Consider the following 15196-nt stretch of genomic DNA (forward strand, 5'->3'; position numbering starts at 1 on the left):
TTTGGCATAAAAGAAAAATCAATAATTCTGACCCATACAATGTATTTTTGGCTATTGCTACAAATATACCCCAGCGACTTAAGACTGGTTTTGTGCTCCAGGGTACATATGTCCCTAAAAAAATGACCTACATTTTAATAAATTAACTGATAAATAAGAAATAATAATTAAAAGTGCCTAAAAGATACGAATTTGGATGGGTTTTTTGTAGCCGAAGCACTTCTTTTTTTGTACGTGTCAAAATAGTTTAAGCCTACCAAAACCATCAGTTATGGCTGTAGTACCTCACCTGCTCTCTTGATCCTCTTGCGCTCTTTCAGCTGGTAAGGCTTGTGATCATGTGACAAGGCCACAGCGTTGCCGTCCTTGTCGCAGAGAACGCCGCGAGAGTCTCCGACATTTGCCACAGTCAGTTCACGGTCTGACAACAGGGCTACCAAACACGTCGTGCCTGAAGACAAAAGAAGGGTTCAGCATTGTTTACGGTTTCCAGTCAGCTAAATCAAGCTAAAACACACTCTCGTCCCTGCTCACCTGCTTCATCATGGCTGGCAGAGAACTTCTCCACCATGTCCCGGTCCACAGCCAGAATGCGCTGCTCTAGGATGGCGGGATAGGAGAGAGGAGCGTCTTTCTTTTCTCGCTCATAGGCCTGCAGCTGCTGTTTCAGAGACTCGGGCAGGTGGGCCTTCACATAATCAGCGGCTGCCTGAGAGAAACCGCAAAAACAATGAGGAACTCACTGTTCCTGTCACACTTCAGCATTTAGAATTCATATTCATGAAGTTCTTTCGGAATTCTACAGCTAACTGATAATAATGTGGAAAACCTTTTTGACAAGGAAAGAAAGAAACGCAGATGAGCGAAGTGGGCTGCTCTCGTGAAAACGTGTCAAAAGAAATAATATTTTATTTTAAGATTTCATGACAATTAAGCACCTATGGGCATTACCATAATTAGGTCTGCCTGATTATGGCAAAAAACATAAATCATGATTATTTTGGTCACGATTGAAATCGCAATTTAGTGTCATGCATAAAAAAGCTTGTCTTTTTATCAGTGGATTTACTTTAAATTATAATTCAACTGAAAGCAATAAATAAATAAATACATATATACACATGTACATTTTTTTTGTTTTACATAGAAAACATTTTAAATACAAATAGTGTCTACCTTATATTGATTAAATATTGCTCCACAGATGTATTTATGTAAAAATTATGCAGCATACTTATTAAATTATATAAAGGAATGTGATTTTTTTTTACATGATTTAAAACTTCTTCCTGACACATGACTAAAATCAAGTGGTTTGAAGGATAGTGTCAAAGATTGGTAAATATTTAAAATCACAATTAATGTTCATGTTTTTAAAATTTCCATTTGTTCTTAACGGTGATTCTCAGTAACGCATTACTGCACTAGAGGGATTTTTATATTTAAGACAGCATAAATTAAAGGCAGTACAACAAATAACACTATACACATTTTATGTATATTTCTCTCTCATTATAGTAATGATAATACGATTTCTGCATTCTGAAAATGAGAATTAGAGGAAAATCTGCAAAACTCAAAAATCATTTCATTTTCTTAAGGTAAAATCTCATTCCTTTTTTTTGATTTGGGGTGAAATATGACACAGGAATGTTATTGATGATATTCACCCACATAGTAAAATCCTAATTTCATAAAAAATAAAAATAAAAACGTTTTTCGGTTTTTAACTCAGTTGACCCAAAAATGAAATCTGTCATCATTTATTCACCCTCATGTTGTTCCAAACCTGTTTTTCTTTTTCTGCAGAACATATAAAGAGGATATGACAGTTATCATTTCATATCATATCTAAACAGTTTATCTTATTTTGTGTTCAGCAGAAGAAAGCAAGTCACACAGGTATGGAGTAAATGATGACGGAACGTTCATTTTTGGGTGAACTGTCTCTTTAAAGGAGGCCTGAGAGCTCTAGCCAGATGGAGTTTGCAGCAGAATACAGATGAAGGGACAGAAAGTCTCTAGAGAGCGAGAGCCCTTTCCAAACACTGACAGATCACCAAAACATACCAAGTCAAAGAGCGTTATGTTTCCCCATCATCCGTCAGGATGCTTTGGATTCCATTCAGCAGCTCACACTATACAGCCTTGTGCGTTTTCAACTTTAAGCCTTTGCCAGTGACTCAGCAATGCCACGCTATAAATACAATGATGAAACCAGAGAAGCAAACATAATACCTGTCTGCCAAGAGAACGCTGCAGTCTCTTTCAAAGCCACATCCCGGGCAACAGTGAGTCTCTGCTTTTCAGAAAAGACATGGCGGAGCCTCCTGATGAAGCCGATGCATTATTTACGCAGAAGCATCGCTCATGCAGAACAAGCAGATATAGCTCAGGGTCACTTTGCACACGGCAGTGATTTTAAAACCGTAAATAGCACACACACACACACACACAGTCGAGCCTTTTAAGCTCAGAGATAGGGGATTGCTGAATTCTGTGTCCCCTAAATGTGAGTCCAGACTATAAGAATCAACTCTAAAACTCTGTCCGTTTAACTTGAATGTAGTTAGTTACCATTTGAAAAGGGTAAAGCAGCTTTCTCAACACTGCTAATTTGAGCCAATTAGAGTCATCAATTGTGACGCCTGACAATAGCACAATTCTCTGCAGGCGTTACAATCGGAATTATTTAAAGTATGTTGATCATTGTGTCTCAGGAACAAAGACAGTGGAGCGGTGGTGACCCGCAGTGACCTCTATCCACTCAAGACCCTCCCACCGCAAACACACTACAGTCAGGCGTCTATTTGACTTCATTCACACACCAGCACAATGAGGGCTTTATTACTGCCGTTAAGCACCTGTGTTCAAACGCATCGCTGTATTCCTGTGAATGTGTGTTCCTATCAGTTCATCCCTGTGATTTAAGACCTTTAAGATTTTTTTTTGCATTGTGGCATAATTTTAATGACTATTCAGCACATTTTGACCCCTAATTCTCATTACCACAATGTTAAATAAAAATAAATAAAAAATAGGTATTGCCGTGTCTGTAGCATTACATTTAGGCCATCCATCTCATGAACACTTGACAATAACTGTGGAACACACACTATTTATTCACTCATACACTTATTTATCTAACACACACACTCAGTCTACATTTCAATTTGCACATAATATACCTGTACATACAACTGTCTATTGTTATATACCTGTACATACAATTGTCGATTTGTATATTTTTATTCCTTATTTACTTGTTCTATTTTTCTATTTTTTATTATCTGTGTTTTTTGTTCTGTCACTGTCATTCTCTTACACTGTGGAAGCTTCTGTCACGAAAACACATTCCTCGTATGTGTAAACATACCTGGCAATAAAACTCATTCTGATTCTGATTCTGATTTACTTATCAGAAGGTCGATGCAAAAAAATACATTACTGTTCATCAATTTAGGGTCAGTACATTTTTTTTAAAAACAATTTATACTTTTATTCAGCAAGGATGTGAATTATATTGATCAAAAGTGTTGGTAAATATTATTTGATAAATATAAATGATATAAAATGTATAATGTTATAAAAACATTTTATTGCACAGAAATATAACCGTTTTCAATATTAATAATAGGTCATGTTTCTTGATCAGTAAATCAGCATATCAATGATTTCTAAAGGTTCATGTGACACTGAAGACTGAAATAATGATGCTGCAAATACAGCTTTGCATCACAGGAATAAATTACACCTTAAAATATATTAAAATAGAAAACCGTTATTTTAAATAGTAATATAATTTCACAATATATTACTGCTTTTACTGTATTTCTAAAAGTAAATGCAGACTTGGTGAGCATAAGAGACTTCTTTCAAACACACACACACACACACACATGTTGTGTTTCCATGTTTTATGGGGACTCTCCATAGGCGTAATGGTTTTAAACTTTATGTGCTATTGCCCTACACCAACAACTACCCCTAAACCTACCCCTTACAGGAAACTTTGTGCATTTTTACTTTCTCAAAAAAACTCATTCTGTATGATTTATAAGCTTGTTTCCTCACGGGGACCTCAAGGTCAAAATCGACTAGTATTACTATCCTTGTGGGGACATTTGGTCCCCATAACGTGATAAATACCAGGCACACACACACACACACACACACACACACACACACAGACCTGATAATGTTTTGATGGGATTCAGCAATTCAGAGCATTTAGAATCAGATTTAAATAAGAAAGAAGACTACACAGTAATTCATACATAAGGTCACAACACTCACACTTTCGAACCAGCATCGCTAATTAAAAGCTCAATTTACCAGGCCTAATTCAAGATTACAATAACGAGAAAACCAGACCACCGGGGAATAGAGGAAGAGCAACGGATGCGTAAGACAAGCGTTGATTAGGCCAACTGTGCTAGTCATTGTTAGCGGGAGCTCTCTTCATTAGCAGACACCACAGGGCAAAAGATGATGAAACAACCGGGTATTTTTAACAGACCCCCTGGATCAAACTCCAGACCTAGTTTTTGCTTTTGACATTAAATCTGAACTTACATTTGCATTGCAAACTTATATTTGCATTACATGTTGATTACACGCGCAAATCTAAACCACAATATGATTGATTTTTGGCTATTTGACCATTAGCTATTGTCATCAATCAATTCTATCTACTGCTGAGGTGTTTCAATCAGACGACTGTCGCCCAAGAAAACAAGTACAGCACTTCACAGCTGTAATACATGAACAATGATAAAAAATGACTGATTGCAAGCAGCCTGAAAAAAGTCAATAAAAATAGTCTGAGACTTGTGACTGGGTGGGGTGTTCATCCTGTTGGTTGGTATCAGATTTATGCGCCGAGAACTGTGGAAGGCTGGAAAAGACTGCCTCTATCATTTCTGGTAAAAAAATAAATGTATAATTAAACCTAACAGTGTTGCTATTCTGCGTGCTGTGGTGAAGATAGAAATGCATTTCATAAAAAATACAGTAAAAACAGTAACAGTGCAATATTATTACAATTTTAAATAGGCCTGTTTTCTTTGTTCTGAATATATTTCAAAGATGTAATTTATGGCAAAGCTGTATTTTCAGCATCATTACTCCAGTCTTCAGTGTCACATGATCCTTCAGAAATCAATCATATGCTGAATTGCTCAAGAAACATTTTGAATTATTATTACTGTCGAAAACAGTTGTGCGGCTTGATATTTTTTAGTACAATTCATTATTATTTAATCCCCCTCCCCCTAAATTTCCTTTACAACATACCAATCCTAAACCGGTCATCTATTCTGAATCAATCTCATCCTTCTTTTCCTCTTGATAGTTTTTGAAGCCCTGCTCATAACCAAACAAAATTTGGATTTGATTGACCAAAGAAATCTAACGGGAAGCTACAAAAGTCTAAAATCTGTGTTAACTGCTCAGCAGGGCTGGGCAATAGATCAAATAGTAGAGATATTATCACAACAATTGAATAATCTTTATAAAATAACAGAATATCATGAATCGTGACAATTAAGATTAATGTGCCAAAGATGGCACCAATATGCAATTTCACTCCTCTTGCAAACTAGCCAAGAATGCTTGTGTGTTCCAGCTACTAGTTCCTCATCTGAAAGAGTTTTTAGCGCCGTTGGGAACAATGTCATGCCGCAGAGCATCTCCTCAACCAGAAAAAGTTGACAGACTTGTGTTCTTAGTAGGGCTGGGCGATATAGCTAAAAAAAATGTATCAACGGTATAATGTATCATATCGTTTGGTATCGATAATTATTGACATTTTTTATAACCTTTTTTTAAAACAGAGCAATAGAAAAAATGTTAACATTTAACCACTGCACTTTTAAATTAACTCAATTTATTGAGACAAACAACATATATTTGTTTTGTTTTAACAGTCAAACACAAAATAAAAATTAAACAAATATCTAATTTCTAATGTTTTATATGCAGATTAATAGGTTAAACGTTTGGCTTGTTTCCAGAGGTCACAGGAGGGCACAATGAGCAAAATAATGCAGCACATTAAATTGTCATCGCAAGGAAATAACTGCCTATACAAAAACGTGCATTACGTCTAAATGAACGAAAAGGAAGAAACCTCTACAAATTTGTGAGGTGTTTTCAAAAAGTTTCTATACATCTCTTGTGACGCGAGTGCAGCAGTCGTATTTGTCCGTCTAGGAAACGCGCTGAATATGCGTTCTGTGTGAATGGCTTGGTTTCGATTTTAACCTAATCAAGATCTTCTACGCATTGAGCTACTATATTTCTCTAATATTTTGAATGAATAACGCAGCAACTGCGCATCTCGTGGGCTAGACTAACAAAACATTAAACTATAACGTCACTTACATCATCATCACCGCATCTCGTGCTCCACTGATGACGCTCCCTGACGCACACCTAACATTCGATTGTACTGTTTTTGCATTCAAATGCAAATGTTTATTTCAAATTCGACTAATATTCATTTTTTTATTCACAATCTCCTCATCTCAGGCAGGCACAGCACTCAATTCAGCATGCAACTCTGTTCCTGTGGCTCAGTGGTAGAGCATTGCGCTAGCAGCGCAAAAGGTTGCGGGTTCGATTCCCAGGGAACACACATACTGGTAAAAAAATGTATAGCCTAAATGCCGCTTTGGATAAAAGGGTCTGCTAAATGCATAAATTATTATTATTAAATTATGTGTTTGTGTGTGCTGTCTGCGTCACTCATAGCACGTGCCTATATCGAAATTTTTTAATATCGTTATCGTAGGTGTACCGTCGATAAATATCGATACCGTTTTATCGCCCAGGCCTAGTTCTTAGCTACAAACTTGTGAAACACTTGCATGATTTACCCCAGCTGCACAGTGTAAAATGAAGTATGTGAGTTACGCTGCACTAAAGAAGCTGTCAGAATGCTCTTTTTGCACTCTTTTTTCATACCGTTGCATCTACATGTGTTAATTTAATAAAAAGTAGTATAGTCATTAGTTCTACATTTTTTTTTTACTTTGTGTTTTTTGCACTAAACATGCTGTTCTATCCAAATAGTTTTTTTTTTTTTTTTAAATTGGGGCAGAAGAAAATCAGCGTTTTAATTATTCCAGATCAAAGGCAAAAATATCATCAATTTGGAAAAATATTGAGATATCAAATGTTAAGTATATCACCCAGCCCTATTCAATACAGTAGTAATAAAAACTCAAGCACTCTTCTATTATTGAGTGGCTGTGTCAGTAATCCAACATTAACAGTTTAGTTTAGGCAATAATTATCACGGCCTTTCCATTTCACAACCAGAAAAATCAGCCAGTACAGATATCAATTTGCCAAGTGTACATATACAGATAAGACTCAATGTCAGGACGTTTGGGTCAGCAAATATTTATGGAAGGAGATAGTGTAGATTAAAAGACCTTTTACTGGGGCTGAAGGTTGGCACATTTTAATCTATTAACTGCTTGGATAGCAGGAGGGCCCCTGGACATTCGTATAAACAAATAGCACTATAAATAGATTTTAGGCATTCCATATATGATCATGAGAGCCAGAAACAGCCCACTAGAATGCTGAGGAAAATAGCTGATCTGTAAAGTCCAAATTCAAAGAGCTTCCTGAGCTGTTTTAATAGGTTTCCAAATCTATCAGATCTCCTTAGACCTTGTGAGCTGTTAATTTAGTTGCTTAAGAGCATCTCTGAAGGCATTCACACATTAAGCCAACCAGCATTCATCTGCTTTACTGCACAGTGAAGAAGATAAAATGAACATCTGTCCGTGCTCCATACAGGCTGGGGAATCAGACTGGACGGAGCAGATGTCTGGGGGGGGGAAGGGGAACTGACTGAATGCACCAGACAAGTATCATGGGAATCTCAATTGACTGCATTAGAGTACTCATATAACCATTGCAAAGGCAGTCTGTGAAAATCTCTCAGATTCTACATTGTAATGCATTAAAAACAACTTTCAGGTCATAATATTATTTGTAAGAAAGGCAAAAAAAAAAAGAAAAAAAAAAAAGAAACTTATATTGAAGGGATATTAATCCTAAAATGTTGTGGTCAACCAATGGTGTGTTATTGAGTGTGGCTAAAGGATATACAGAAAAAGGTATATATAAAAAAAAAACTAAAAAAAAAAAACTTATTCTCACAATATTTACTCAAATTGCAAATAAACTGAAAATATCTACAACAAGGTATTCTGGTACTAACATAAACCAGAAGGACAACCTATGTGAATTAGCCAACTGGTCTGATAATTTCAAATAATATTAGTGTCACTGAGACACTATTATAGTTCTTCTTAAAAATTAGAATCAGTTTGTATTTTTATATAATTTCATTTTTTCTGTAATTAAACACACACATGCGCATGTAAACAAAATATATATTTATCTATATAGCTTTTAGTAAATAAGTAAGTTTTATTTATTTTAGTACATCAAGTTAAACTAAATTAAAATGAGAAGCTTGGCATCTAGATGAAATAAAAAAGTTTGTAATTCAAGGAACGATTTTTTAAAAATATTTTTAGTTTTAGTAGCCTATTAGTTTTACCTAACTATAATAACCCCGAATTGACTTTAATGACTTGTGTATAAAACCTTGAAAATAGTCTGTCTTAAAGGGACAGTTCACCCATTATTTACACAGACTGGTGTTGTTCCAAATCTGTATGACCTTCTTTTTTCCCCATCCAACACAAAAGACCATTCACTCATTGTATGGAGTAAAATTACACCAGACGTAAAACAAAAAGGTTAGAGGCTAGAGAGAATATTTTTTGTGAACTATTCCTTTAAACGTAAAAACATTCACACTGTTCAGAGGTGCCACTTTTATGATACTTTTTAAGGGTGATTTGTTTCCTTTTTTAAGCCTTAGCCTACATCCCCAGTCCCAATCTGCATTCAGTACTTAAAAGAATGTCCATCATTTACTTTATAATCTTTCATTTCATGTTCCAGAGAAATTAAGTCTGGAATAACATGAGGGTGAGTAAACACATTTTTGTATTAACTGCTCCATTGAAGGTCGTCCCAGCTAACACAGAGCGTTCCCTTAAAGGGGTCATATGATGCGATTTCAAGTTTTCCTTTCTCTTTGGAGTGTTACAAGCTGATTGTGCATAGATAAGATCCCTGAAGTTGCAAAGACTAAAGTCTCAAAACCAAAGTTAAGACTCTGCCACGCCCCCCTAAAACGGCTCGTTCTAACATGCCCCCACATATCTACCTCACTATGTGGAAATATTTGCATAATGCCACCCAAATGTGCACGCAAAGAAAGAAGGCGTGGTTTCAGTAACCGCAGTTAGTGTTGAAGCAGCATGTCAGGGAGACGCTGTGTGTTTCAGTGCGAAAGCAAAAGCACTTTATTTGGCCTTCCGGAAGTAGATGCATTTAGAAATCTTTAAGATCTCTTACAACAGAACAGCAATGCATTTTATGGACGTGTCTGTTCCCCTTTCGGGCTTGAACTGATGGTAAAACTAATGACATTATTTACTGTCTTTACATTTATTTTGAAAGATGAAGCTTGCGATTATGGTGAGGGGAGTTACATTTCCGACGAGTGCTTGTGGTGTTCGGCCAATCACAATGCACTGGGTCAGCTGGCCAATCAGAGCAGACTGCGCTTGTCGGAAGGAGGGACTTTGTAGAAAACGAAGCATTTGAGAGAGGCGGGGCATAGAGGACCTACAATAATGTACAGTATTTGAAAAATAATGTGTTTTTTGAACATTAAAGCATGTCAACATATTCTGTTACACCAAATACACAAAATAATGATCTTTAAGAAAAGCATCATATGACCCCTTTAATATTTGGTTATTTTGGGAACCAACTTCCAACGTTCTCCGAACGTTCTTTGTAGAATTCCACCTTTAACAGTAAACTAGAGTATGTAGCGTTAAAGCTCTCGCCCTGACTCTCATCAGCACCCACGCTTCTTACCTCCCCGCCGTGGCCGTCAAAAATGGCAAAGACCGAAGGGTGGCTCCTGTTCAGCAGGTCGGTCAGCACCTCGAAGCGGTCCTCCATGTGGTCTCTGCGGCCCTGGATCGAGTACACCGCGACATTGTTGTTCTTGAACTCCCAGGTCTTGGAGAACTCCGCGTCCAGCACGTCCAGACCGCCGAGCCTGTCGTTCATCATCATCTCCGCCACTTTCCCCTTCACCATCTTCACGGCATCCCGGCTGGACTTGACGATGGTTTTCACCTCGTCCGTGTGGAAGAAGTAACTCCAAAGGGCCAAGCTTATACACAACAGAAACAAGGTCTCTGGCCTGAGCAAGAAATAACGCATGATGCGACCCAAAAGAGACAAAAGCGTCATTGTGTCTCCTATCATCACACGCTCGGGGACTGAAGTATGGGCTTCAAATTACTTCATGAGACCGATACTAAAGCCCATCTGCAGCCTGACGTGTTTGGTCACCCCCTGAAATCTCGAATGGCCGGTGGTTATGTTACAAGCCGCAGAATGGAGCGAGTTCCCGGTGCTTTCAGCTGCAGTCTGGCTCTAGCGCCTTACCGACGCGCTGCATATAACCGCACAGATCCCATTACCCCCAACGACAGCGAACACATTCCCTCCTATACAGCCATCTGCGGCTCAAAACGGTCTCGGCTCAAAACGGGCTGTTATTTACTCGCTCGCTCGCGCCACGAAGCGTTTTAACGCACGTTATAGCGCTAATTCGCCGCTGCACATGCCGCCGCTGCCTGGCGTCCTCTGCGCGCTGGCCGCGTGACTGACTGCAGCGCCTGGTGGACTGGGGAAAATAGACACTACACACACTAAACACATGACAACATATCGGTCCGCTAGCTTCAGAAGCCTACGTCAGACTACATTTCAGCAAACCGATTTTTTTGTACTACCGATGCCGCAGCGTGACGTACCTTTTTATTTAATTTTTTTTTAATATTTTTTTTTTTTAATTTTCGAAAAAAATATATATAAAAAATATAATAATAAAAAAAAATATATATATATATTTTGCATTTAAACAGCTTTTTAATGAACATAAAGGCAGGAACAGAACAAATAAAGAAAAGAGGATTTATATATATATATATATATATATATATATATATATATATATATATATATATATATATAAAAAACAAAAACAGGTATTAATCACAGTACATGAAAGATCTCATCATATCTCTTCAAAAAATAAATAATTTTTTTTGTTATTAATTACTCTTAGTGATTTAATTCAATGTTCTACTTCACATAAGAAATCTATAAAAGTAGGTATTTTCTTAAGAAACCTTTGTTTGTGAAAATAGAATTTTGCCACAAGGATAAGAAAGTTAACAGCAGATCCTAAAGATTTGTTCTGGTTTTCAAAAAGGCAAAACAACATCCTTAATGTGTACATTACAGTTCATATTAACTTTAGTTATGTGATGAAACATTACAAGAGAAAAATAAAGGACATATCTTCAGCAGCGTGACGTATCAGCCGATGAACCTGAAAGGCCGTGACGTCACAACACTGGCCACAGAATTGTGGGTTTTAATTTGTACCTTGGTTTTTTTTTGGGGTACATTTTATATGTATAATATCAGTCATGTCGAATAAAATCAATTAATCGGTAAATCGATTTCAGGATTTTTAGAACATTTTATTTTTCATTGGCTTTAATAGTTTACCTGATATTCCTTTCTTTTAGACATTTCATGGGTGTAATTATATATTATTATAATAATATATTTATTTGTAGAATATTTAATATGGTTGTCCATTGTCTGTTGTTTATGTTAAGCTAAATCTAGGCTACATAGGCCTATCTGGTGAAACGACATCTCAAAGCAACCAATCCAAAACCAGGGCAAATGAATTTGATAAAACGTTTTGGAAGAATATATCGATAGTTTATATAGAATGTCAGGCATACGGCTATCCATAGCTTTCTAGTTCACCTAAAAGCAAACTATTTTTTTCCTAATTATTGTAGTAATTTGCTACACTGTAAGGCAATTTAAAATGAACAAGCAAAGGCAAAAATGAATTAACTCTGTAAAATCTACTGTATCGTATTTAATACATGCTTTTCTACGGCCTGTAAACTACCAACATGATCTTTGCTGAAAACACCACTTGTACACAAATGCATTCTACATCAATCATATATCTTTTAAAGACGAATATATAAATGTTAAAATGCGAGTCAAATATAATACAGCAGGCTTTTGTTGAACATTTATTTGTACACCTCTCAATCATTATTGCATTGATTACGTTTTGAAACAGAGCTTTGTTCATAAAACTAAGCGTTAACATATCATCTTAATAATTATTTAAAGATATATAAACGCTCAGAATTGCATCTTACTTTTTTATATTTTTGTGAGCATCATATTTTCCTATATTAGTAAACATAAATGCCTGACATCAGATATCATAACACATAAAAGACATATAGTTGTTCTTTTATATTTTGACTTTGGTTCAATAAACTGTTCTATAAAAAATTATTTGTTTTGAATATTATTTCATACGGTAGGGTTTGCATGGTTAAAATACATGCCAACCACCCATTTAAAACTGCTATATGCGTTAACACCTTCGTTGATGAAAGATTACGTTGAAATCCTCGTCTTTTGTAAAATGCCACACACTGAAGAAAACCCTTAACGATTTTAAACCAGTTATTTTTCTTCATGCCCTGACATGACGTTGCACAGGCTTGTCATTTAGGGATGCCACAAGTAAACACACTGCCAGTAACGGATAAACTGATGCAAAACCGCGATGCAGAAAAGTGCTTGCCATACTGTTAGCCTTCCAGAGGCTGAATAATGGATGCACATCCTATTGATTTCATTTTCATCACGGAAGTCCAATGGGATTTATTTTTGTGGTGCTCCAGTACTGGAAGCTTAGTGAGGTGTAGAGAAATGGATCTTTTGGTTTGACTAATGGTTTCCATTTTGCCTACCTGGCAACAAGGGCATGTCATTTAGCCTCGAGCCACTTGAAGCTAATGCATATGGCCTGTGTAGCAGCAGCGAGAGGGTGGCTATACAGGCTCAGGTAACAGCCCACAGCCTCCCATCTCCCAATGGTGCCCTTGTGTCCACAGAAACAGTGCTAGACAAGTCTAATGGGCGCTGTAAGTGGAGAGGGTAATGCCAGCTAAAACACATCGCTGTTTGTTTGAGTGCTGTTCATCATTCATAGTTAGAGTTGGAGATTTCAACAAACCTGTATGCCTATATTCATTTTCAGTGCATACTGTCACTCCTCTTGACTTGCATCATGTGATACAATGTGACTGATGGGTCAATGACAAAGATAAAAAGATACAGAAAAACATTTTTTCATTCATAAATGCGTACAATTAAATTTTATTTAATTGCCACATCATTTCAAATTAACAAGCTAATGCAAAAAATCATTAATCCAATAAAACCTACTGTATCATATTTGATGCGTCAATTTCTAAGGCCTCTATATTATCAACATGATCAAGATTTTACTTGTACGCAATCAACTACATGCCTTCCACATTATCCATACATCATTTTTTTTTTTTTAGAAAAAGCATATTAAAAATGCAAGTATCAAATTTGATACAATTTTGAGTAACGTTTATTTGTACATCTCTCAATCATTCAGTTTCGGCGCATATACTGTAACTTATCTTACATCATGTACGAAGTGATTTGGTCAATGACAAAATATTGTTTTGAAACATTAAAACACGTTTGTCAAGTTGTTTCGTATGATTTTGACAAACTTTTAGACGATTTTCAACAAAAGTTTCATTTAATGATTAAAAATGTCACGTGGTGTAACCAAGTAAAAATGAACACCACATTTTTCTTACACCTTGAATATGTGTTGTCAAATATATTTTTCAAGGTAAAACTTTTTTCTATAAATAGGCTACTTCAATAATAATTATTTTGATAATCATAATTTTTATTCATAATAAATGTTTTTAGTGAGTTTTACACTACAAGAAATTTTACAACATGTAACCAAGTAAAAATGAACACCACATTTTTCTTACACCTTGAATATGTGTTGTCAAATATATTTTTCAAGGTAAAACTTTTTTCTATAAATAGGCTACTTCAATAATAATTATTTTGATAATCATAATTTTTATTCATAATAACAAATGTTTTTAGTGAGTTTTACACTACAAGAAATTTTACAACAATCTTTGACAGACTTTGACCTTGAAACAGTCACAAGGGTCAGCAGGGGTTGTCTCATTTTTGCAGGTACACCACATGCTCCAACAATAAAACGGGAGTCAAATAGTCCCATAGACTTACACTGATGGTGATATTATACACTATAGCTACACCATAGTATTGTGGTGGCAGCACGTTTCTCCAGATAATGTAAAAGTTGTTGAAGATGTATGGCCAGTTTAAAATGCCATAACCTCGGTCTGAATACACGATCTGAGTCACGCTTTAATAACACACTACTGATCTGACAAACACTGGAGGTGTAATTTAAAATCTTTTTCCTTGAATGATGTCATTCAGAGCCAATCCTCCCTATACGCAAAATAAGCAAGCTGCGTAGGGCCCCCGAAACACCAGCTCTCAAAGATGATTTAAATTTAGTTTTGTTTTTGAATTTGGCCAGCAGTTATGAAAACATGAATGATCATTTCTTTTAATGCGGTGCACTGTCGCCCTTTCTACGTAAAAAATCAGTCATATCATGTAATGTGAATGTGTCGTAGTCTTGCTCGAGACTAAAAAAACGAGTTGAAAGTGTACCGTGCCGCGGAAGAGACAATGTTTCTCAAGCGCTTTCCGCGACGAGTGAAACACGGACAAATGCGTTTCATTCATTCGTTCATAACCAATCATACCCCGCCCCCCAGCCGACACAGTTTTGCGTAGGGCCCCCAGGAGTCTAGGATCGGCACTGATGTCATTGCACCACTGGGAGACATCATATCACACAGCGAGGTACGAGATGAACATTTCAACTCTGGGGTTACTCTGGTCAGTAACCCCCTGAGATATAAAAGTCACTAGTGCTGGATTTCCTGACGGACAGCTGCAGAAAGACTGCCATGACTTTGTTTCATGGGCCAACGTCTCATTTGCTTTGATTATTTAACTTCCCTTTGAGCCTCGGCCAAATGGACCAGTTACATAGAATTCAGGCCAC

The 15196-nt window shown here is 36.5% G+C and overlaps 1 protein-coding gene across 1 annotated transcript in view; it reads right to left on the reverse strand.

The window, feature by feature from the left end:
• ppm1la (protein phosphatase, Mg2+/Mn2+ dependent, 1La) overlaps positions 1-10904 on the reverse strand; it is a 13097-nt gene extending 2193 nt beyond the window's left edge. The window contains exons 1-3 of the mRNA XM_016283670.1: positions 9985-10904; positions 535-709; positions 290-451 (exon numbers count right to left, since the gene is read on the reverse strand). Coding sequence (XP_016139156.1) covers positions 290-451; positions 535-709; positions 9985-10383 — 736 coding nt within the window. The 5' untranslated portion in view covers positions 10384-10904. The remainder of the gene's footprint in view (positions 1-289; positions 452-534; positions 710-9984) is intronic.
• Between the last annotated feature and the right edge of the window lie 4292 nt (positions 10905-15196).

Source organism: Sinocyclocheilus grahami, unplaced genomic scaffold, assembly GCF_001515645.1.
Source record: "Sinocyclocheilus grahami isolate Dianchi unplaced genomic scaffold, SAMN03320097.WGS_v1.1 scaffold176.1, whole genome shotgun sequence".
Lineage (NCBI taxonomy): Eukaryota > Metazoa > Chordata > Actinopteri > Cypriniformes > Cyprinidae > Sinocyclocheilus > Sinocyclocheilus grahami.